Consider the following 24,684-nt stretch of genomic DNA (forward strand, 5'->3'; position numbering starts at 1 on the left):
CCAAACAACAAAACAACAACTTAATTTAGTTATTAGTTATTTTGAGGCAAGGGCAAGTTACTTATCTGTAGTTAATCTTCCAGAATGCAGATTCTTACCATTCATGTGTATTTTCCTTTTGGTTCTTACGTCTTTAGATGGAAAGAATTTTGTAGAGGCAGGTCTGTCTCCAGTTCAGCATAAAGTCTCTTCAAAAGCCAAGGAGCATATGTGTATCATCTAACAGTAGCATTTATTTTTAAAGTATTTCATCTAAGCAGAAGAGGCATGCCTGATCTCTACAATGTGGTATCTATGTATAATTAACTTGATTATTAATCATCATTAGGTGACTTTTCCTCTTACTCCTCCCTCGGGGGGGTGGGGGGTGGGGTGGGGAAGAATCATACAAAGGAGGAAATAAAAATAAACAGAGGTAAAGAGGCCTGATTTGGTATACTTCATGTGTGTAATGTGTGTTTTAGTGACCTGTCTCTACATGAAACATTTTTGTCTCCATTCTGAGATCCTTTTTCTGTTGCAGGAATTAATAAAGCAATTTAAAATGTTATAGTTTTTTATCAGTTTAAAAACTCTTCAACCAAAATATATCTCTTTTCTTGTCAGAATCATCAGAGCAGCACTTTAGGAAGTTCTGTAGTTCGATATGACAAACTTGACCAAGCAGAGATCAAAAGTCTGCTTATGTGTTTCCTTCATATTTTGAGAAGTATGTCAGAAGGTATGTAATTCCACCTATTTTTTTCAAAATTTTGAAATCACGTATTGGATTTATGCCTGTGATTTTAATACTTTTTCAAAATCAGCAGAATTTGGGGGGTTTAGGTGCCATGTTGTTCTGCGTTTTACAAATGTGTGATTGATCAAATTAAACTTGAATGAAACCTTGTAAGCATTAAATACGTATTATTTCTTCAAAGTGTGAGGCTAACTAAAGGACTTGTTAAGAAACTGAGTATTTGTGTTTGACTGTACAGTCTGGTCTGGAAAATGGAGGTGAACAATAGTTCATTGGTCACTAGAATAGTCTTGGACTAGTCCATTCCTTCCATTCTTTCCGTTCCCTGTATGACAGGAAACCAAATTACTTGATCTCTGTGTGTATTTCCGTTTCTGGAATGGGGATATTAATGCTTCTTCATTCTCCTGGGATATTTGTGAGATGATCCATACTATCCTGAAGAAGGTTTACTATGATCATAGAACTCAATCATCATTATCCATGATCAATATCTTAAAAAGAGGGCAGATCTCTTTTGGTGAAAGCATTGAACTTTTCAGTTTGTGCTAAACATATCAGAAGTAGTTAATTTGTTTCTGTGCCTATTTTGATAATAATTTCTAAATATCAAGTTTATGTGGTACTTTAATTTATTACCCCAATTTATCAAGAATGAGAATTGAAAGGTTCATTTAATATCCAGTCACACCATTACATTTTCATGTAATTACATCAATATTACTTTATGTATTTTAATTGCAAAGAATAATGAAATAAAAAATATAATTTTCACTATTTTACACTTTGGAATATATAAAAATTGGTAAGAATTTCTAGGAAATCCAAGTTAAAATTTACATAAGCACAGTGGAGGTTTTTTGGTCTCAATACTCCTGGAAAAGAACAAGTGTCAAATCAACTTTGCCACACATCTTTGTAATAATTTTGAATTTGTTAGCCAATTTTGAACATTTTTGGTGAAAGAGGCTAGGTTTTGGCTGTGTAAATACAAACTTTGTAAGAAATAGTCGCTCTTGAAATCTGTGCAAGTAAAGAAAGTCTGAAACCTGCACTGAAAATGCATCCGTAGTAAAACATTGTAAATGAAAAAGAAGAAATAATAAATTCTAATTTTAAAAGATGTTGAGACCTATCTATAAAGCAAGTTATAGGACTAACACTGTATTCTGTAGTTTTACAGGTTTAGAACATTGGAATCTCTACTGACTACACAATTATTACTAACTGAAATATGAAATTGTATGGGAATATTATGGATTAATTGAAAGCTTTTTTTAGAAACTCATTTGAAGAATTGATATGTTCATTCGTATAATGAGCTTCAAGAAAAATTTTAAATTAATAATTACCTGTGCCCCACAAGCCATTTTTAGATTATCTGAATCCTCATTATCTGAAAACTAAGAACTTAAGATTTTTGTGTGCTTGCTGCCTTTGTCTTGTTTGTAATATTTTTCATTTTCCTAGATGCATTGTTTACATATTGGAACAAGGCTACAAAATCTGAACTGATGGACTTTTTCACGATTACAGAGTAAGAGTTTTGTTGAGCTTGTCATAAAATCACACATTTCATTATATTGTTAAAAACATGAGTTGGGATATAAATGTGTATTATATACATTTTTATTTATTTGTTTGAAAAAATCATGCCATCTTGGTCTGTTTAGCAGTCCTCAACTTGAGATGCACAATTGCATGTCTGTCCGATTGCATGATAGTTTCTGGAATTAGGCTAAACAGAAGTGATCTTGGGAAGTTCCTAAACAGTGAGTAGTGCTCAGAATATTGCTATGCTCGTAGAATAGAAGAGGAACCAACTGTCTTCTTCCCTGTTTGCATCAAAAAGCATCTGGTAACGTGAACTGGATGAAATTATATGGTTGCCTATCAAAATTAGTTGAATTGTGTAACTTCAGAACCAAAGGGATGTGGACCGTCCTCTTAGCATTCCCCTTGTGTCCTCTGCCATTCTGTAAAAAAGATATGGGATGAGTCCAATATTTGTTATCAATGGCAGCACTCCATCCCTTGCACATTTAACTTGTTTCTTCATGGAAATCGACTAGTACATAAGTAAAAAGTGATGAAGGCACTGCTTGCTTAAAGTTGTGCACTACAGAAGCCCTTAATGCTTACTTTGCTTGTTTATAGAATCATAGAATAGTTAGGGTTGGAAAGGACCTTAAGATCATCTAGTTCCAACCTGCCTGCCATGGGCAGGGCCACCACACACTAAATCATGTCCCCCAGGGCTCTGTCCAACCTAGCCTCAAACACCACCAGGGATGGTGTATTCACAACTTCCTTGGGCAACCTATTCAAGTGCCTGACCACCCTCATCACAGTAAAGCACCTCTTCCTTATATCTAATCTAAACTTCCCCTGTTTAAGTTTGAACCCTTTACCCCTTGTTCTGCCACTACAGTCCCTAATGAAGAGTACCTCCCCAGCACCCCTATAGGGCCCCTTCAGATACTGGAAGGCTGCTATGAGGTCTCCGCGCAGCCTTCTCTTCTCCAGGCTGAACAGCCCCAACTTTCTCAGTGCCTTCATATGGGAGGTGCTCCAGCTGCCTGATCATTCTTGTGGCCCTCCTCTGGACTTGTTCCAACAGTTCCATGTCCTTTTTATGTTGAGGACACCAGAACTGTACACAGTACTCCAAGTGAGGTCTCACGAGAACAGAGCAGAGGGGCACACTTCTTTTGATGCAGCCCAGGATACGGTTGGCTTTCTGGGCTGTGAGCACGCACTGCCAGCTCGCATTCAGTTTCTCAACAACCAACACCCCCAAAGGCCTTCTCTGCAGGGCTGCTCTGACTTTCTTCTCTGCCCAACCTGTAGCTGGGCCTGGGATTGTCCTGATCCAGGTGTAGGACCTTGCATTTGGCTTGGTTAAACTTCATCAGGTTGTCATTGGGCCACCTCACAAGCATGTCAGGGTCTCTCTGGTTTCAGTCGTTTCCTTTGTTTCTATAGTAGAAGCTCAATCAATGTGATATCAGTTGTTAATTGTGTTATGGACTGTTCTACTCAAGGTCTATTTTAGGAATATATTGTAGATAGTATTTTAACTCATCCTTTGAGTACATCTGGCATGATACTGATTGTACCAGAGATAGAACTGAACACGTAAATGAGCCTACATAGTACACTTTCTAAAGCCTGAGCTGTAAAGTGTACAGCATCAGTGAGGAACAGTATTTTGCCATTAGATACTTACTTAAGGGCCAGATAGGATTGGTTTGTGATCAAATCAGTAATCTCAAATTACTAATTATCAAAGAAGACTTACATCACAAAAGCAATATATGGAATAAAAACTAAGATTTCTATATCGTTACTGCAGTGGATGATCTCACATTTCCTTAAACAACAGCAGGAACAAGACTCATAAAAGCCTAGAGTACTTTCTGGAAGTATTTTGTCAATTCAGTTAACCTGATTTCAAAAGAGCTATATTTAGTTTTTCTTGGCTTGGGGACTGGAAGGGAATTTTAAAGGTGGGAGAAATAAAGAAGTTTTATGATGTAAGAGTTTAAAGGTAAATAATAGTTGAATAATTCCAATGTGCATAAATGTTAAGGAAATGCTTCTCTGACTTGTGTGTTCTCTGCAGAGTATGCTTACACCAGTTCCAGTACATGGGAAAACGATACATAGCCAGGTACTGTGTGGAATTTAAATTTCACTGTCTTGTTCACTAAGAATAGTAGTGTGTACTGTATGCCTTGAATCTCTTATTACAAATACATTGCATGAGTAGAACAGTTATTGTGAAATGATACCTAACAGTTTGAAGTGACTGGTTACTATATAACAAATCTGTATCCTGTCTGAAAGGCTGGTACGTGTTTAAGAATGGTGTGTGTTGTGTATATTATCAATTACTTGAAAATCCACCCATTAAATACTATCTTTTACAGCACTTTTTTCCTTGCAATAGGAAGAAATTTTATTATTTGTTTTGTTTATTCACTTGGCCATAAAATAATGTCCATTGAAACGTTTTAGAAACTTTATATATAGTGTTTTTACTGAAAGGTGACTGGTGAACATTCCAATGCTGCTGGTTTTCATTTTGAAGTTCAAAGTACCATTAGATAAGTGTATATTCCCAAGGCTGTTCAGGAGAAAATCTATGGGAGTCGGAAACATGCACTAAATTATTTGAGTATCATTGCTTTAATGTGGTTTTTAATGCAAAGTAGTTTTTTTAAAGAGTAAGATACAGCAACTTGCTTAGGCCTTACACTGTGGCTGATATAATAATACTGTTATAATTAAACTTGTGAGGTTGAAATACTGGCTCTCTTGAACTCAGTGAGAAAGTCGCTGACTTCAGGTAGTAAAGCATTCTAACTAAAATGTTCACTGTTTTGTTAGTAATTTAAATTTAATAGCATTAAATAATATATACATATTAATATAAATATAATAAAGTAATGTAATAATTAATACCGCTTTGTACAAACAACAGACTTGACTATCTCCTTCAAGATTTTTCAGGAAAAAAAATTTCTTCTCTGTTTACATACCCCAAAGGAAAAATTAAAGGCCAAAATAAATCTGACTTTCTTAAGGTTTTGATTGTAGCCTTTGCGTTTAAATGTACTTCAAACTCTGGACTTACAGGAGTCTATAACTTTCAGACTTTTTGTAAAAATTCTTCAAACTAGTTTGTAGAGCAGACTACAACAGTTTCTTTTTTAGTTACCGATCACCTAGTTTGTGTACTTCACATTACACTGAATAAAAAGCTATAGAAATCATCTGGTGTTCTGCAGAGATTTTCTGCATTTTCCTGGTAAATGTAGCTTTCTGGTCTTTCACATTGTCATTACTGTGAAGTGTATCACAATCAATGCATGTATTTTTAAAATACTCTAATGAGAGAGAATGAAAGGGAACAGGGAATTCTGTAATTCAAGCACTGGTTTTCATTTTTCATCAGCTCTGGTGGTGGTACTCAATAGGAAGTTAGCCTGTACTGATTGCTAACACAGATCACTTTTCTGTTTTCTTCACTGGGTTGCTGCAAGTTTAACAAAGTATATGGCTCTTCTCCCTTCCTGCTTGGGTAAGATGTACATAATACCTCAGTTAATTCCTGCACTCCTGTTGCATGTCTGCTTTCTAATTTTACCACTGTGTGTCCTAACTTTTTTCTCGAATTTTTACAATCAAAATAGAGGATTTGGTTCTGAGTCCTGAATATTTTCAGAATATTTATGTCCTCAAATACTTATGTTTTCAAAAGCTCTGAAGTAAATTTAGTATTTCAAGAGCAACTGCTTGTCTGCTTTTGCTTTCATGCTTTGAAGTTTCCAGAAAGAGTTTGCTGTGATGCTTTTTTAAGCTACCTATTTTTGTTTTATAAATAAAACACTAAATAGGTTGCATTATAGTTCTTTCTCTAAAATTGCTTATGCTTAACTAACACTTCCTGTCTTGCTGCAGTTTGACATGTCTAACTTTTGCTTCTATCCCATTTCACCCATCTTGCAGGAACCAGGAGGGGTTGGGATCCATAGTTCATGATCGAAAATCTCAGACATTGCCTGTTTCCCGTAACAGAACAGGGATGATGCATGCCAGATTACAGCAGCTGAGCAGCCTGGATAACTCTCTCACTTTTAACCACAGTAAGTCTCATGACATGGTAACATTCATCATCCCTAACCAGTACCACAACACCAGAGACAGGTCCCAGAGCGACACCAGTGCACTTTGATGACTTTTATTGTTCTAGGTCAAAGGAATAACTGGATGGTCTCTTCCTTGCCGTGTGATAGAGCATTCAGTGCTGACTGATGCCATAACATGGAGCATGGTTAACTAAAGCATATTTTAAAATTGTATTTTTTTGTTGTTGTTGGTTTGGTTTTTGTTGTTTTTTTTTTTTAATTACATGCACCTCAACTTTGTGCTGCGCATACTTAGAAAATTCACTTATCTTTTTTTATTTGCTTTAGTAAGCTTTACTTTTACCTCCTATTTGGTCTTAAAAATGATCGGTGTAAAATCATATTCACTCTGACCGTATCTCCATGTTTTGACATCCTCTAAGGAGAAATAAGTTTCTTAGAATTTCTGCAGAGTTTGTGAAGCCCATGATTTGGTTTGTCTGGAAGTGAAAAAGCGTCCAATAATGAAGTGATTTTTCTGTTTTCAGTGTGAGAAAGATATCAAGTATTCTTGGGATTTCTGTAGACAATGGTAAGATTTAATCAGGTTGAAGTCAGCTTGTATAAGACTGCTGTATTGAAAACTAAATCTGCTTCTGGCCTATCTTTTTAAACATGCTGCTCTTAAATTGCAAAATATACTGTATGCCAATTATTCTGAAGCACCATTTTTCAATTTTGAGCTTCAAAACCCAATGAAACTGGTTGACTAATCCAGTAAAACACGACACTGATACCGAAAAGAATTATGTGCAGTAAAGCCATTATTTAACTGTATGTTCACTGTGTCCATCCTTTTATTTCCCAAAGCATATCTAACTATCCATTAAAATCTTTTAGCTCATTATCTGTAATAAAAAGCAACTATTAGCCTAATGGCACCAGACTCACCACATAGTGCAGTGAAAAACCAAAAAAAAAAAAAAAAAATCCCACCAAACCTCTTTGTTTATAAGTGCATTCTCATGCTGTTAAATAGAAGAAATGCAACTCTTTGAATTTAAGAATGTCAGAAAACTTTATAACTGTGCAAATTACAGCACAGTAATCTGTCTGCTACTGCTGCATCATGATAATTTCTAGATGTTTTTTGATAGCAAACGAAACAGCTTTTACGCTATATGACAACATTTTCAGTAAGTTAAAATACTTTGTAGATGAAGACTGAATGTAAAAAAACAAATCTCTGGGAAATAAATAACACTGCTATTCCTAGGCCCTCTGCGAAGAGATTTCATACTTTCAGAACTTCACAAAGTTTACTGACTTTTAGAAACAGTGAGCTGAAAGATTTTAATAAATGCATGCTTCTGTAAAAATAAACTTTCTATTCTTTCCCACCTGAAGGAAACGAATAAAGGAAGGTGTCTCATTCAGATAACTTTGCATAAAGTGATAATAGGGTGGTTGTTTTTAATGTTGGGAATTTAATAAGTATCAGAATATTACAGCTTGTATTGACCAAGGTTTTACAAAGTGAAATTATGTTTCTGTAAAAACCATGTCAAATGTGAAATTGAATTTTATATCTTTGGTCTTGTTGTCTAATTTTTAGTTTTGTTTAGTTGTCAGTCTGCCTGTATCTTGGATCCAGAGTTGTTTTCAGAGCTTGAATAAAACTTGTAGGCATCGTCACTGGGATACATACAGGAAGGATGTAACTGGTGGAAACAGTTGCTTTACGTACTTTTAAAATCATGATTCTTTGTAATAATGTAACTTGTAAATGTAAGGTTTCTCCCTTTCTAAACATTTGAACAAGGAATAGAATTGAAGTCATAGTGTAAGTGATATTTCATGTCTGAGGAATTTTTTGTGCCTAAGTATGAAAATAATAGGCCCTTTGTTCAAATTTCTAAAGCATCTCAATACAAACTACAAGAATGTGGATTTATGTGTATTGCTTGGGTGGGAGGAGAGGAGGATGCTCAGTTGAATAGTGACATGCAAATGTAGTAAAATACAAGAGATATACCCTGATCTGTAATAGCTGTATATGATCATTGTCAAGCTTTAGTCAGTCATTAGATATTATCTCATTTTCAGTGTTCCTAAATAGTTCTAAATTCAGTTACTCTGTGGTAGTGTGACTATGTGGGGGCACAATCATGTGTGTGTCCAGGCAGATGTCCATATTATATGGGGTAATTTTCGTTCCATAGCTTTCTTTTAAGTTAGATGTGAAAAATAGATTCCAATATGTTAGTTACACATGAAGAATACAAAATCATTTTCTCTAGAATAGTAGTGAATTGAACAAGAATAGTTTTTTATTATGTGCTTGGGAAAAGCACTCCTAAATCAGTCTTTTAACTCAATGGAAATGAGTGTTCCTTTACGCTTACATCCTGCGCAAAACTTCTAGCTCCAGTAATAATGCAGAGTAATCCATATTACCTCTTTGTTTGTTTGTTTTAAATTATTTATGTGAAGAAAAAAAAAATTGAACTCTGTGGAATTCTGTCCATTGACTACAGTTTTTACTTGTTCTTTAAAGGAGGTGTGAAGTTTTATTATAAATACCATGTCCTCTGTACTCAACACATTTCTAAAAATACTTGTCATCTTTTGGTATCTTTAATGTTATTGAAACCATGAGCTAACTTAAGGATTTCAGGCTACCCAAAGGTGATTTTTATGAAGAAGGATTTTTCTTTTAATTTCTTTAAGGAAAAGAACACTTTGAGTAAAAGAGAATATTTTTCAAACAGCTGCTGTTTGCTTTCAAATGCCAGTTGTTCCTCTTTGTCACTAGAGAGGTGAAGATGTAGCTGGATTGAAACCACAAATAAAGTAAATGGGAGGAGGAAGAGGTGGACGCAGAGAGAACACACACACACGCGCACACACACACAAAAAAACAAGGAACAATAAGTATATAGAAAGAATGTATAAATCCAAAGAAACTGGTGGTTATGGGTATGCGTGCATAGTTCAGCCAGGGAAGCAAGGAAGTGCAGAAGAAAGTGGCCAGGTGTCATTATGAAAGAATATATAGTTTCTTCTGTTCTTTTCTTGGTCTGTACAAGACCAAGGTCATGCTTGTCATTGATTTAGTAATGCCAGGTTGACTGTAAAACTAAAATACATACACAATCAAGACCAAATTTTTATGAAGCAGCTAGGGCACATTTGTCAGTCTGGTTCTTAAATATTAATGTTAGGGAATATAAATGGCATATCCTGCTTCAGTACAGCTTATAATACGTTTTTAAAATTATTTAAATACAGTATGGAGCTAGAAGCAATACAATGTTTTTACTAAATATGGAGTTATTGCATGCTATTCTACAGAGCACAAATAATTATTTGGGTCTTCAGCTGCATATGCGTACATGATTATATTCCTTCAATTCTTAGTGTTTTGTATTTTTACAATGGTGGGCTTATGACTGACTTTGAGATTCTTATAACATTGCTAAATTACCAACACACATTTTTAGCTGTAACTCCATTCTACTGCAATTCTTATTTTAAGATTATTATGTGTGTGTATAACCTGTACCTTTATATCTATATACACATATATGTGAACATCAGACATTTACTGTTTAAACTGCTATTTAATGCTTCTATTGTTGAAATTAGTACTTAATATATTTTATGATCTTTTGCAAATTATATTAGAATAATTATATGCACTTATGAATTCTTTTTCTATATTGAGTACTAACTTCTCTCAGGCTTTTTACGTCTTAATTTTTCCCTAGTTTGGCAAGTCTTTTGGAAATAAGAAACATCTAAATTAGTATATTCAGCACTTACACTTCATTTGGAATTTCTGTAGGCTATGGCCATTCAGATGCAGATGTTCTTCACCAGTCTTTACTTGAAGCAAATATTGCCACTGAAGTTTGCCTTACAATTCTGGATACTCTGTCATTATTCACAATGGCTTTTAAGGTTTGTTCTTCTCTTACTGTTAATATCTCCCATAATTATCTTTTAGGAAAAAACTCAAATATTTTTAAAATTATAATTATATTTTATAGTCTAGTAATACAGCATTGTATTTTTAGCACTTCTAGCATTGTGCTTCATTATTGTGTCATGTAAAAGCTGTTACCCTTTTGCAGCAAATGTTTTGGCTTCAGTTACTCATTGCACACAGGCTTCTTACTGATCAGCAGTAATCTCTGTAGAACTTTGACCTCCTGCAAGCATTTGTATCTTCATACACAGAGCTTGAAACTGTACTGAGTTCCGGTCTGCAAGTCAACATTATCAGAATGTTTTTTAAAGGAGGACTGCCTCCTTCAGTTTTTTAATCTTGGTCATACTGTGCAGATTGTTTATTGTTGTTGTTACCACTTCTATTAAATACTTTCTTCTTTTGGATGATCTGTATGTTCTTAGAATAGTATAAATGTATCGCTGTACAAAACTACATTCTCTCTTTCAATTTAAAGAATCAACTACTGACTGATCATGGGCATAATCCACTGATGAAGAAAGTATTTGATGTATACCTCTGCTTCCTTCAAAAGAATCAGTCTGAAACAGCACTGAAAAATGTCTTCATTGCATTAAGGGCACTTATTTTTAAGGTAGGAAGTTTAAAAATAGTTAATCTTCAAATATTTATCCATTTCTTTAGTCAACAATACTTTATGCAAAAAATTAAGAACTAAAATACCAAATTAGTATTGGTTATTGAGGACTGATCTGATCCCAGCAGTGTCCTTTGAATTGCTGTAAAAGTCGTATTGTCTTGCAAACTACTATGTCTATTTTTTCCACAGTTTGGGAATATTAATATATTTGTATTTTTTCTTGATATCCTTATAAAGAACTGAAGCTAGTTTTAATAAATAATTTCTTTTCTACTTTTTCCTCAGTTTCCTTCTACATTTTATGAAGGTAGAGCTGATATGTGTTCTGCACTGTGCTATGAAATTCTGAAATACTGTAATTCCAAACTGAGTTCGATTCGAACTGAAGCATCACAGCTACTGTACTTCTTAATGAGAAATAATTTTGATTACACAGGGAAGAAGTCTTTTGTTAGGACACATCTGCAAGTTAGTATACTTCTTTTATTTTTCTCTTTTGTTTTTAAATATTATATTTGTGGATGTGCAGATGCAAAGCCCTGTCCAATTTTGTGTTCAAGACTGATACTATTCTAAGAGTAAAAAGATGGCAATAAAAGCATGTTCAGTACAAGGAAATACAAACAATTTCATGGCCCTATGTTTCATAGGAAATAATTTTTATTTGTCCGTAGCAGATGTTCTGTTTTGTAGGTGTTAATTGTTAACTGGCATACCCTGTTGCATCTGAAAAAGGAAAAGAATGCAGTCACAATCAAGTTAAAGTCTAAAATAAATCAAATACATAGAAAATTGTGTCTTCTGGCAAAGCTGGAAACAATAGTTTTCTAGTTTTATGACCTCTGGCTAATTCACTTGGCAGTCAGTCTTTAGAGCAGAGAATGCATGTGCATTAAATTTACACAAGCCTGTTTTTTCTTGCCTACGTTATTGTACAAGTAACTTTGAAAAAAAAAAAAAAAAACAAACGAAACAAATATAATTGACCTGAAGGGAGTCATCTTTCAGTTAAAATTCCAGTTCGTTTGCATTTACTTCATAGGTGCATCACAAGGTATTTTGTTAAATATGCACTAACAAGATACTTGTTTATGTCAAGGTCGTTATTTCAGTAAGCCAGTTGATTGCGGATGTTGTTGGAATTGGAGGAACTAGATTTCAGCAGTCCCTTTCCATCATCAACAATTGTGCCAATAATGACAGAATTATAAAGGTCTGGTTTTATTCTTCTTTCCATACTGTAAAAGGATGCTTGAAAACTCCATCATAGCATCTTTTGCAATTATGTTTCAACTTTTTATTATTCAAATAATAGAAAAAGATAGTAATTAACCTGACTTCTCTGTGTTTTAGCACACTACATTCCCCTCTGACGTTAAGGATTTAACAAAACGTATTCGTACAGTACTGATGGCTACAGCTCAGATGAAGGAGCATGAGAATGATCCAGAAATGCTTGTAGACCTCCAGTACAGTTTGGCAAAGTCTTATGCTAGTACACCTGAACTAAGGAAGACATGGTTAGACAGCATGGCAAGGATCCATGTTAAAAATGGAGATCTGTCAGAGGTAAGAGAAAAAGTCACACTAGTTTTAGCTTTGTAAAAGCTTCAGCTTATCTTTCTTGAAATTGAATGTACTGTATGTAGTTGTTAGTGTGTAATATAATAACCACTTTTAATAATTTTTTAATTGTTAGTAGATTAGTTTGAATGGCTGATAAGTTTATGTCACACTGTTTAGTAATATAAAGTATATGTTTAACAACTGTAGCTGACACAGTGCTAAACCAGGAACGCTCAATGCAAATCATGGAAGACACAGACCTTCTACTTAGAAATATCTTTGTTATCAGTTGCTGAAACACTTAGAGCCACTCCTTGAATTTCTCTCCAGTTGCCTTTCAGAATCAGCTTGATTCTGTCCCAGCTTATTAAAAAACTCCTTGTGCTCTTAAAATTGAGAAATCACAATTTTTTTTTGTTTGGAAAAAAGTTATCTGATTTCACTGTGCTGTTAAAATATTTCTTTCTAGCAAAAACAAGAGTTGGGAGTGGGGATTTTTATGTCTTGATGTAAATATTTTGTCAGCATACAGAATGCATTTTGTCTCTTTCTGAAACTTTGCTCCATCTGAAAGTAGATCAAGTTACAAGACATCACTGAATTTCGTAAACATGTCTGTTAAACTTAGAATCATGTAACTGAGTAAATATCTTCAAGAAATAGTAGCTGCTATCTTACTCATGTCTTAGTACTAGAATTCTTTTCTAGTATTTTTTATCCAAAATACTCTGTTACTAGCTTGTATTTTGAAGGAAGCAACTTCCATTCTCTCAGAAGAAAAGCTCTTGTAGTCCTTTTCCTTTTCAGGTCTGGTTTGTTGCTTGTTTGCTTTTGGTTGTTTTTTTTTCTTTTAAATTTGACTCTCTGACTGCAACTAGATGAGGACCACTGGAAATCACCAAGCCCAACCCCATAGAAAGTATGAATTAGAGAGAATTTCTAACATGCACTTACCTTTTCCCTTCACCTCCATTTTCTGAAATTCTGCAACCTCCATATGTAAACTGTTCAACTGAGAATTACAGTTAGAATTAACACTTTGCTGTAAGCCTAAAACTTTTTAGTAAAGGAAGAATCTTGAATCTTTATTTTTTGTCCTTTCTGTGGAGAAAAATGATCAATATCAATTTCATGAAGCATCTCAAATACTTGAAAACTGTGCTGTCCCTCTTCTCTTTCTTCTGTTTTCTGGACTACGGCAACCAAATTCCTTCAAATTCCATTCACTGGTGAAACTTCTCCTTTTTTTTCTCTTGCTGCTTTCAAATGGTAATTCATGATCCATGGTCATTCAGGTTGTGTAGTGCTGTCCATGCTACACAATGCTCTGGTAAAGAGTGAGTGCTCTTGCACAGGTACTGTTTTGCATAAATGAGGTGGAGAATTCTTAAACCAGTCATAGGACATCTCCTGCAAAGCAGCAAAAAGGAAAACCAAAGAAATTATCTCAGCCTGTGGCTCTTACATACCTTAGGTTTAGTACTTCCATTATAATTGTAACTTACAAGATTGTTACATATTTCTGTTTTAGGCAGCAATGTGCTATGTCCACGTAGCAGCACTGGTTGCAGAATACCTCACACGAAAAGGTATGATTTTGAAATCTTCCTATAATGTTTATATTTTTTTCAATATAGTTTAGGATAAGCAATAGTTTCCCTGAGAAAGTTGTAGGCATTTCATTGCTGTGAAGGAAAAAATTCTGACCTAACCAGATAGTATACTCATGTATTTAAGAGTATACTTGCATATCTAAGAGGCAACATTTCAGATAAAGGGGAAGTAAAATTTTTAGGAAAGGAAAAAAACCCGCTAATTTTACACCAGAGCTTTGAACAGCTGAAGTCAGACCCTTGCCAAAGCAAACTCACCAGTGAATATTCTTGTTCCACAAATAATCTCTCACTGCATTTAGGAAAATCTGTCATTTCCAGAGAAGTCAAAATAAATTCATAGAAATTTTTAAATGCTGAGTCAGTGATAATAGTGTCATATAAAAGTTACTTCTTCTCAGTAATATAGAGAGTCAGGCTTCTACCTTTGGTATTTCCAGGAGAAAGAAAAATGCATTTGAGGTAATCATTCAATAAAACCTTTGGTGGTCAGACTCACATCTGAGCAGAAAGGATCTTTTTAGGAATGAGCTAGGAAACAAACATGTGCTTCTATAGTATTTAAATGTTACAAAAATACTGAAAATAAGTGTGAAATAAATATGTGCTTTTGTCGTATTTACTGGTTGCTCTTGAGGCTTTAATTAATACGTGTAATGTTAAGTATTTTTAAATATGTCTTCTGCTTTATCCAGCATCACAAAATGGCCTAACATTATCCTGGTGGAGAAAAAATAACTTACCTGTTTTGCTTTTTCTATGACAGGGATGTTTAGGCAAGGTTGTACTGCTTTCAGAGTAATCACGCCTAATATTGATGAAGAGGCTTCAATGATGGAGGATGTTGGAATGCAAGATGTTCACTTCAATGAAGTAAGTAAGCGTAAGAGTGCTAGAAGTGATGCACATTGACGTTTTTTCCAAGTTTTGTGTTTCAATCTGGAGGCTGGCTAATGTGATGGATATTACAATTATTTTCTTAGCTGTTCTTCTAATCCTAAAACTGAAATAAAATACTTCTGTGAGTTGTCTTGGCTTTAGAGAATTTATTATATATATTTATATTAAATAAAGCAGTAGCGCATCTGTCAACACCACTACTGGAGTAAAAGTAAGCAAAATCTTCAAACTTAAACAGGGGATATTTAGGCTAGATATAAGGAAGAAATTCTTTACTGTGACAGTGGTGAGGTACTGGAACAGGTTGCCCAAGGAAGTTGTGGCTGCCCCATCCCTGGCAGTGTTCCAGGCCAGGTTGGACAGGGCCTTGAGCAACCTTGTCTAGTGTGAGGTGTCCCTGCCTATGGCACGGGGGTTGGAACTAAATGATCTTTAAGGTCCTTTCCAACCCAAACCATTTGTGATTCTGTAATTTCAAAAATAAGATTATAAGCTAGTTGACAGGATGGACACTAATGTGGCTTATTAGCATATTAGCAAGATGGGGTTTTTTGTTTGTTTGGGTGTTTTGTTTTTTTTGGGAGTTGGTTTGTTTTGGTTTTTTTTTTCCCCTAAACTGACTTTGATTTAGAATGTTACTACACCAGCAGTCATGAAAATGTGTTTAGTGGTTTCTTATTGCTTTCTGGTTTCCTTAAGCAAATCCGCCATAACAATGGAAATAGTTTAACCGACACCAGACTTACATCAGTGTTGATTTTTTTCTGGCTTAAGTTTCTCTCCTTGTGTCTTCAGTGATCCATCTGTGCTCTACAGTAAATTTTACTATTAAGAAGCCTATGTAAAAAGAAAATGAATAATCTTTTTCCTGAAGAGCTATATCTGCACTATATATTAGGATAGGTGGTAGAGGGAGGGACAGACTGCCTGTTTATATATACATATATGTACAATATATATATATTTTGTTTTAGTTTGTATACGGCGAAGGTGTATGACTATTATTTGACTCTGCAAATTGTGGCTATGCTAACAGATTTAGGAGGAACAGATGAAAAACTTAGGGATTTCAGCCTGGGTTTAGGCCTAGTGTACCTGTGTTTTACTCCTAAGTTATGGTTGTGCTTTGCTCTGTAGTTTTGAGGCAAAATTTGTTGACTTGCCTTTTTCTGGGAAGGCAGGAATTGAAATTAACTTGAAATGATGAAATTCTGTGGTTTTGCTTTCCAGGGACACTCAATACCAGATTGCTTTGTTTGTTTGTTTTAATTTATGTGCTGTAGTCTTTAAACCACTGATTTTCCTGATCCAGCATGAAATTTATCATGTTACTCAAAATGAAATGTAAGCTGCTGGAAGTGAGCCAAGAGTTGGGTTACTAGTGACTACTGCTGATGGAAACTTTAGTTAGAAATGCTTGTCAGTATCTACCTGACAAGCCATTTGACAGATGTAAATTCTTTTTATTTTTTAAATTGAAAAATTTTAAAAAATATTCTTTTTCTCATTAGTCAGTGCCTGCAAAAAGAATATACTGCTGTCGTGGTTTAAACCCAGTCAGGTAACTCGTTCGCTCACTTCCAGTGAGTGGTGCCGAGCTGACAACAATCGAGGTCCGTGTCCGTCTCCCCCCCCCCCGCACCGGGGCTCTCCCCTTCCCCGCTCCCGGAGGAACGGGGAGGAGGATCGAGAGAGTGCAACTCCTACGGGTTGAGACAAGAACAGTCCAGCAACAAATCACCACCGCTACTATCAGTTAAAACAATGATAAGGGAAAATAACAAGGGAAGAGAATACGATACCACCGGCCAAGAAACGAGTTCCACCCGGAAGCCCCTGTCCTTCCGGGTAACTCCCAGTTACCCCCCACCCCGGGCATGATGTGCTGTGGTATGGAATACCTCCCCGGCTAGCCCGGGTCAGGCGCCCCGTCTCTGCTTCCTCACAGCTTCCCCTCCTCCCTGGCAGAGCATGAGCCTCACAGAGTCCTTGGTCAGGGTAAACATCACTTAGCAACAACCGACAACATCGGCTTCACCAACACTGTTCTCAAACTAGAAGTCAAAACACAGCACTGCACCAGTTAACACAAAGGAAAAAACATGACTGCTACTGCTGAACCCAGGACAACTGCTTTTTCTGGGACATTGAACGCCACACAAATTTATTTCCATTTCTCAGTATTTCTATGGAATGGAATTAAGCCAAGGGTGAAATTACAAGTCTGTGGAGCCTGCAAAAGCATCAAACCTTGCCAAATTTAGTTTTTCTCTGCATGCAACCCTTTTTAAACTTAACCATGTAGTACTCTGACTCACTGAGTATTGAAAAAAGTTACTGTTTCTCAGATAACTTCCTACAGTTTGCCCCAAGAAGAGTAATAATAGGGAAGAACTGTGTGGTTTTTAGTAGACTAAAAATCATGGATAAATTTGGGTGAGTAGTATTTTACAAAAGTACTTCAGAGCAAGGAAGTCTAGTTGTTTCATGAGTAGAAACATATTCATATATGGATTGTTTCCTCAGTGTGTTCTTATGTGAGCAAAACTGTACTAGTCTAAAAAAAGAGAAAATCTTTTTTTTTTTTTTTAAAAGTTACTGCGTGCATTTCAGTTAAAGTTGTTTGCCCAGACGGTCTTTTGAGCAACACAACTCAAAAAAAACCAACAAACTTCTGAGTGTTAGAAATAGGAAGGTAAAAGGCTGGAATATGGTATCCTTTTCGTGCTAGACTTTGCTGTAAGCATTCCATCAGTGAGAGATCTGGGCTACGGCTAACAGGCCTGTGGCAGGTGCCAGTTTCCATGCAAATGAAGGTTGGAAACAATTCAGATTTTTTGGTTTTTTTTCCCCAAATAAGTTATGCCAGAATACAGCTACATCACAGATACTGAGTCAATTTCTACCTCCCTGTTTTGGGTTTCTTTTTCTTTTTTTTTTTTTGGCCTCTTATTTAGCTATGACTTTCCATGGGAGGATTTTCTCTAACTTGCAGATTGGTAAATGAAAGCACTTCAAAGGTCACATGATATTGTAAGTGATCAACATCCAGTGTAATTCAATATATCAAAGCATTTTATGAAAAGCAGAAATAGGTACTTACCCAAACACATAAGATGCCTGAAGTATGGTGGTTACAAATGAAACTCTGATTGGGTATATGGGGAAAAAACCCTTTTCCTGTGAGAACAGATAAACACTGAGAAAAGCGACCAAGAAGTGTTGTGTCCTTTTCCTCCCTCCTATCATCTCTTCACACATCTTTTGCTTTTTATGTATTTTTCCTGTATGCAAGCAAAATTCTGCTGCTTTGCTGTATTTGGATTCCCTCTGGTGTCTGAGTTAAGACTCTTGACATAAAACAGTGTTTGTGGATAGTCTTGAGGGCCAGCAGTGACACTGGTCTTTCTGTTGTCACCACCTAATCATTGAGGGTGGTGATACTGTGGAGTCTATACAGCCCAATAATGACTGGGGGAAAGGAAGAGATGTTTTGGGAACCATTGCAGCACATGGATAAGGGTAGCATTTTTCAGTCTATTTTTGCAGTCAGTATTAAAGTAGACTTTTCTTAGTGATCTCTTCATGCTATCTCAGTCCCCTACCAAAGGGAGGAGGGCAATAGAATAGCACTGGATCCCTTCTAAGGATAAAATGTTATTTCCAACTTCTGGCTTCACCACTACAATGCAAGAATGGAACCAGAAGGTCTCAAGGAGTAGAAATGTCATGTCTTCTGACACTCCTCAGACTTGGATTCTCTTGGAGGTTCTTGGAGCTCCAGACATGATTGAAGAGGACAGATTTATGATAGGGTTTGTGGAAGCAAATGAGCTTCTTCACAGAAATTCTTTTGCACTCAAACCATGACCAAGTATATGATAGCTTTCTCACAGGAGCTATAAGCTTTCCATGGTATCTGTAAAATTGTTTGTTGTAAATGAGTTAATGGACTTAGCCAAGTAATTTCAGATTTATGAAAACCAGAGCAAGCTATTGTTATCTTAGTTTTGTTGTGCTGACTGAAGCAGAAGAAATCAAATGCATGGAAAATAAAGAATTATGACAAACTGAAGGGACTTTATAGTTACAATGTAACTGCTCTAATGCAGAATTCATGCTTCCATTCTAACATACCGAAAATCATAGTTCTTATTTAACCTTAAATGACTGTTTTTTGGAAATAAGGATATTAGACTCAAACCTGACAAATCCAAGGTGGTTTCTTGCTTGTGATTCTGTTTTGAGCCTTTCAGGACTTTTCAGCTTCTCTCGCTTTATAGTTTAATTCTGGACCAAGTGTTCCAGATTCCACAGTTACATCTTAGTAGCTACTCTGAATACAGATTTGGTATTGTATCCTTTTGTTTTATCGTTAATGTCATTTGATAGTTTCCTTCAGAACTGTTAGTCAAGCATTCGTATAGCTATCTTTTTAAAATAATGTTCTTTGTGCAAAACCCAAAAAAAACCAAAAAACCAAAAAACAAACCACAACCCAAGGAAACAAACTTTGAGGGAAAAAAAAAAACCAAAACCCAAAAAAAAACCAACCAAAAAAAACCAAACAAACAAACAAAAAAAAAAACAAAAACAAAACAACCAACCTGTTACAAAGTAAGACAGGGGTCTCAAGTTAAGACCCAGGGTCCTCACACAGGTGTCATTTGTAGACCTAAGAGGTCAGAAGTATCTACACAAAAAATGCTGTTTGTGGTAAATATAAAGAATATGAATGCAAACTCAGTCCATTCTGTTTTGTTTTGAGGCAAGATCTCCCTTTTCATTAGAAAGAACGTTAGCTATAATTATTTGCTGTGCTTTCCGTGAGTACTCAGTACTTTTTCTTTTTCAAATGTGTATCCAAATCTAGGATGTGCTGATGGAATTGTTGGAGCAGTGTGCTGATGGACTCTGGAAGGCAGAACGCTACGAACTCATTGCTGACATATATAAACTTATAATTCCTATTTATGAAAAACGGAGAGATTTTGAGGTAGTAAATTCATCATAAGTAAATTCAAGTGAGGAAAAAAAAGTCCTGATTTTTCTCATCTTACCTGCATGACGCATTGGACATCACAGAACGAAAATATTTAAATTGTAAATGAAATATGAACATGTTGAAATTTTTGTTTTAATTTAAAATAATTTAATATTTTTCCTTAAATAATTAAAAATCAATAGTGTATTATTCCACACAAGTTCTATGTTATTGTATATATTATTATATATTAATTTATATTATTCTATACAGTAGGTTTGTATGCAAAACTTATTACTAGTGTTCAATGAAATAATGGGTTTAGTTATTATTAACTACAAGGACGTAAGTTATTGTTGTTTTAAGATAGGAAAGTTCTAGTTTATTCCTTTACCCCATGACTGTTTCTTATTTTTAGAGGCTTGCTCATTTATATGACACTCTTCATCGAGCATACAGTAAAGTAACGGAAGTTATGCATACAGGCAGGAGACTGCTGGGAACTTATTTCAGGGTAGCATTCTTTGGACAGGTGAGTTTTGTTTAAGTTTCATTTGTAAAATAAATTCTTACTGGGTAGAGCAGACAATGTTTACTATTTCATCATCTGTATTGACACCATGACATAAAAAGTACAAGAAATGTGTTCTGTAAGAAATAATTAAACACCATCTTTAATTCATTTTAAAACATGCATCAATACCAGTACAGTTTCTTTCTTATTTTTCTCAGTAAAGTTTTTGCCTTTTTTTCCTTTTTTTTTTCTTTGATTTACTACCTTAAGGCAGCGGTAAGTTTTCTATAATGTCAGTTCTTAGCAATGTATTGACTTAATGTCTGTAGTGCTACAGTGTGGTTTGCAAGGCTGCTTCTTAGATTGGTATGCGTTAATGGCCATTGCGATTCAAAAAACAACATCAAGTTCCATTAGAGAACAAATCACTCTTTTTCTATGCATCAGTATTGCATGCTTCGAACAAAAGTTCTGGCTCTGTATTGAACAGCTTCACATCCTCTTAATATGTGTCTAGAATGCATATGTATGGTACCACGCAGTATCAAGTATTACACTTTCTACATGCATAGCCCAGTTGCTTATTGTTCAGCTGAGCATGGAGAATTGTAAAATGCTCTAAGCAGTATAACTTTACATGTATTCTGTTGTTTTTTATAACTTTATAGCAATACCAGTTTACAGACAGTGAAACAGATGTTGAGGTAATTACAGTAACTGCTTAAAAAGCAAGCAATGCAGTAAAAACTACTGCATTTCACTTTAGTTTGATGTGGGTATTTTTGTCAATCTAGCCTGTGTTTATACATGATATGTTGTGCTTTTCTATTTTGTCTGTTCTGTTTATGACAAAAATATTTGTTTTCTGGTTTCAAACATGAACTCTGACATGGCTTGTTGTTTTAAACCAATGACCTGTTTCACTTCCCATGTACTCTATTTTGCTTTTAGTTACGGTTTTAAAACAAATGCTTTATGTAATAAAAATAAAGAAGTATATGCCAATCTAGTACAACATAAAATTAAGATAATTACAATTAAATTTCATTTTATATAATTTTTAATTACTACATAAAGAAAATTTTTGGAGTATTTTTATGTTAGCTATTGCCAAAATACTCACTTGTGAATCAGATAGTCCTGTTAGACAACAAGATTTCTGTTTTGGCAAGTGAAACAGTGCTGAAAATTCACTTTTGAATAAAAGTGAAGAAAATTTATCTCGAAGGCTTGGCACACCATAAAATTACAACAAAAATTTAAAATTTTAACTGTGTTTCCATTATCTTTCACTCATTCTGTAGTAGACAAGTACATTTTTCTGTTTGTTGTTTTGTCTGGGGTTTTATCCTCTTAGGAAACCTTTCTTTTACTTAGATTTTAATTTCTCTTTATTTATGTTTGCTTGAATTCTGATGTTAAATGTTTATATTTGCTTTGAACCACACACATTATGTTCATCTGAATCATTGTGCTATGTGTTTTTTTCCCAAGATTTTGATTACTTTGTTTTTTACAGGGATTCTTTGAGGATGAAGATGGAAAGGAATATATCTACAAAGAGCCCAAACTCACGCCTCTTTCAGAAATTTCCCAAAGACTTCAAAAACTCTACTCTGACAAATTTGGATCTGAAAATGTCAAAATGATTCAGGATTCTGGCAAAGTATGATCTTTATTCACTCCAAAAATTCTAATACATTACTTCACTAATCCACTTGAAATACTGTGGGTTCACTGTCTGTTATTTGACACATAAATATATGTGTTTAAAAACTCTACTGGTTGAAGGACATGAGAGAACTATTATCTCATAATATGTTTACTTTTAAGAACAAACAAAAAGCTTCAAAACCATAGTGTTACCTCTCAAAATAATAATTGCATCTTGGAACAAATTTGGATTATGATCATATTCTGTGTTACCTTTATTTCTTGCCAGTTCTTTCAGTCATTCTTTGGAAGTTTTTTCCCTTTTTTGCCCCTCAATAGCAGTGTCCAAACTTTCTTCTGAAGTCAGAAACAGGCACCTTTTCTGAGGAAAGTAGCAAAAGTAAATAACATTTTAATTCTGTATCAGTTGTTCTTATCCTTTGCTGTCTGTGAGCCTGTTCAATTTTATAAATGCTTAAGCTGTAGAAAAAATATGCTCACACAGAGTCATCTGGTTAAATCTATATTTGTCATAGGAAATGCTTTCCCTTGTAATTGAAGGCTCCAAAACTGGTGAACTGAAGAGGGCTACAGTGTCCTGTATGCTGAGAAGAGCAAATACTGCACAAGATGCATTCATGTATTCCTTTTGTTCCCTTCGCCAGGCAATTTTTATCTTTTAGTTGGCTTCAGACTTTATGGTGATCTTTTCTTATAATTTCCTGTCTTCTGTTCCTCGATTCCACCAGTAAGATCACGAAGTTCTGAGCTTCTTGACCTGAAAGTGCAGCAATGGTGGGCTTTTCAGTACTGGAACTTTAAAAGAAGAGGAGGATGTAGGCAAGGGCTAGATTTCATGCTGTGGATGGCGAGGGATTTATATTGCAGTACCAGTTTTTCACAGGTCTTTCAGTTTACTGATTTTTTTACAGTTAATTATAATGCATTTGTCAAAATCACCACTTAAGTTCCAATCTAATCAACTTAAAAAAAAAAAACCTGATTAAAAAATAATTAAGCAGCATGTTTCAATATAAAAAGGATAACAGCAGGGAGACCTTAGCTGTGTTCCCACTTTACTCCAGGGCTTACCTGATGACTTCATGTGTGTATTATTCTTCACTATGAGGTGGTGAGGCACTGGAGCAGGTTGCCCAGAGAAGTTGTGGCTGTCCCATCCCTGGCAGCGTTCAAGGCTAGGCTGGATGGGGCTTCAAGCAACCTGGTCTAGTGGATGGTGTCCCTGCCCATGGCAGGGGCATTGGATGATCCCTATGATCACTTCCAACCCAAACCATTCCATCAGCCTATTTGTACTGTTTTTCCCACTTAGTTTATACAAGTGAAATAGCTCAGAGACCGGCAGAGATAATGTGAATGTTTGACATGGGACTAAAATGGTAGGCAACAACTTTCAGAAAGATGCACAGGTTTAGGGTGCCTTCTTTATCCCATGGTTGGGGGAATTCACAAAATAAAAAAAAATCCTTAGTCCATTTAGGCACCGTGTTTGGTGAAAACTTAGGAGGCCTTATCTGTTGGTACTGGAGACAGTTGCTCCTTTTACCAAATAAAAGATCTAGTTCATGAGGCCCTCACCCATCCAGTCCTAGAAGCAAAATGAACTGAATAGTGAAGCCTTCAATTTGCTCTGCTCTCACCACTGTATTCTCTGGGACCTTGACAGGGTGTCAGAATTGAGACAGGCAGGTTGGGAGCAGTGCCTTCTGGAGGTGGTATCTGAACTATATATGATGTAGGGTTTTATTTTTAATTATTAATGTTTTTTTATCACTAGCAATTTTACATCTCCAGTCTACAATTGTATCAGCTTTGTGGAAGACAAGATATTTATTTATGAGTTTTCTCTACCTGTGCCTTCCAGTATTAATCATGGGTATAAGTTGGTAATACGTTTTTGTTTGCGGTTCTGCATACAGCAGTTATCAATGAGTATTTAAATAAAATAACTAAAAAAACCCCACAGTATATTGTAAAACTTCATTTTATGTTCCTTCCTTCTGAATAGTTAGAAACTGAGAGCAGATAAGCCCTGTGAGAGCATTCATGTTTCTTGTGTTTTCAATAATGTGTTGAGACCAAATTTAATTTCCAAAAGTTGTGTAACTTCAATTAAATCCACTTTATTCACAATTTCAGCTATTTGCTTATTTTTTGTTACCATTTCTAAAGGTAAATCCTAAGGATTTAGATTCAAAATATGCATATATTCAAGTTACACATGTAATTCCATACTTCGAAGAAAAAGAGCTGCAAGAAAGAAAAACAGATTTTGAAAGGACTCATAACATTCGTCGCTTTATGTTTGAGATGCCTTTCACTCAAGCTGGTAAAAGACAAGGAGGAGTAGAAGAACAGTGTAAAAGACGGACTATTTTAACAGGTACTGATTGAATGCAAATTTCCTTTAAAAGTAAACTTATTTTGGGGGGGGAGGGTTATACTTAA

The 24,684-nt window shown here is 35.2% G+C and overlaps 1 protein-coding gene across 20 annotated transcripts in view; it reads left to right on the forward strand.

The window, feature by feature from the left end:
• Positions 1 to 24,684, forward strand: part of DOCK9 (dedicator of cytokinesis 9) — a 114,182-nt gene that overhangs the window by 84,790 nt on the left and 4,708 nt on the right. For 6 of the 20 annotated variants that reach the window (XM_061476273.1, XM_061476280.1, XM_061476271.1 and 3 more), the window contains 15 exons: positions 607 to 721; positions 2,210 to 2,276; positions 4,365 to 4,412; positions 6,254 to 6,390; positions 10,220 to 10,335; positions 10,842 to 10,979; positions 11,271 to 11,453; positions 12,085 to 12,198; positions 12,339 to 12,554; positions 14,083 to 14,140; positions 14,931 to 15,037; positions 19,938 to 20,060; positions 20,467 to 20,580; positions 22,082 to 22,228; positions 24,409 to 24,619. In XM_061476273.1, coding sequence (XP_061332257.1) covers positions 607 to 721; positions 2,210 to 2,276; positions 4,365 to 4,412; positions 6,254 to 6,390; positions 10,220 to 10,335; positions 10,842 to 10,979; positions 11,271 to 11,453; positions 12,085 to 12,198; positions 12,339 to 12,554; positions 14,083 to 14,140; positions 14,931 to 15,037; positions 19,938 to 20,060; positions 20,467 to 20,580; positions 22,082 to 22,228; positions 24,409 to 24,619 — 1,894 coding nt within the window. Of the gene's footprint in view, positions 1 to 606; positions 722 to 2,209; positions 2,277 to 4,364; positions 4,413 to 6,253; positions 6,391 to 6,920; positions 6,965 to 10,219; positions 10,336 to 10,841; positions 10,980 to 11,270; positions 11,458 to 12,084; positions 12,199 to 12,338; positions 12,555 to 14,082; positions 14,141 to 14,930; positions 15,038 to 19,937; positions 20,061 to 20,466; positions 20,581 to 20,832; positions 20,839 to 21,230; positions 21,267 to 22,081; positions 22,229 to 24,408; positions 24,620 to 24,684 lie in introns of all 20 variants that reach the window. The other 14 variants (XM_061476284.1, XM_061476276.1, XM_061476282.1 and 11 more) reach the window with 7 other exon arrangements.

Source organism: Pezoporus flaviventris, unplaced genomic scaffold (genome assembly GCF_033815535.1).
Source record: "Pezoporus flaviventris isolate CSIRO_AGI_PZ_B2104156 unplaced genomic scaffold, CSIRO_AGI_Pfla_v1 ptg000095l, whole genome shotgun sequence".
NCBI lineage: Eukaryota > Metazoa > Chordata > Aves > Psittaciformes > Psittacidae > Pezoporus > Pezoporus flaviventris.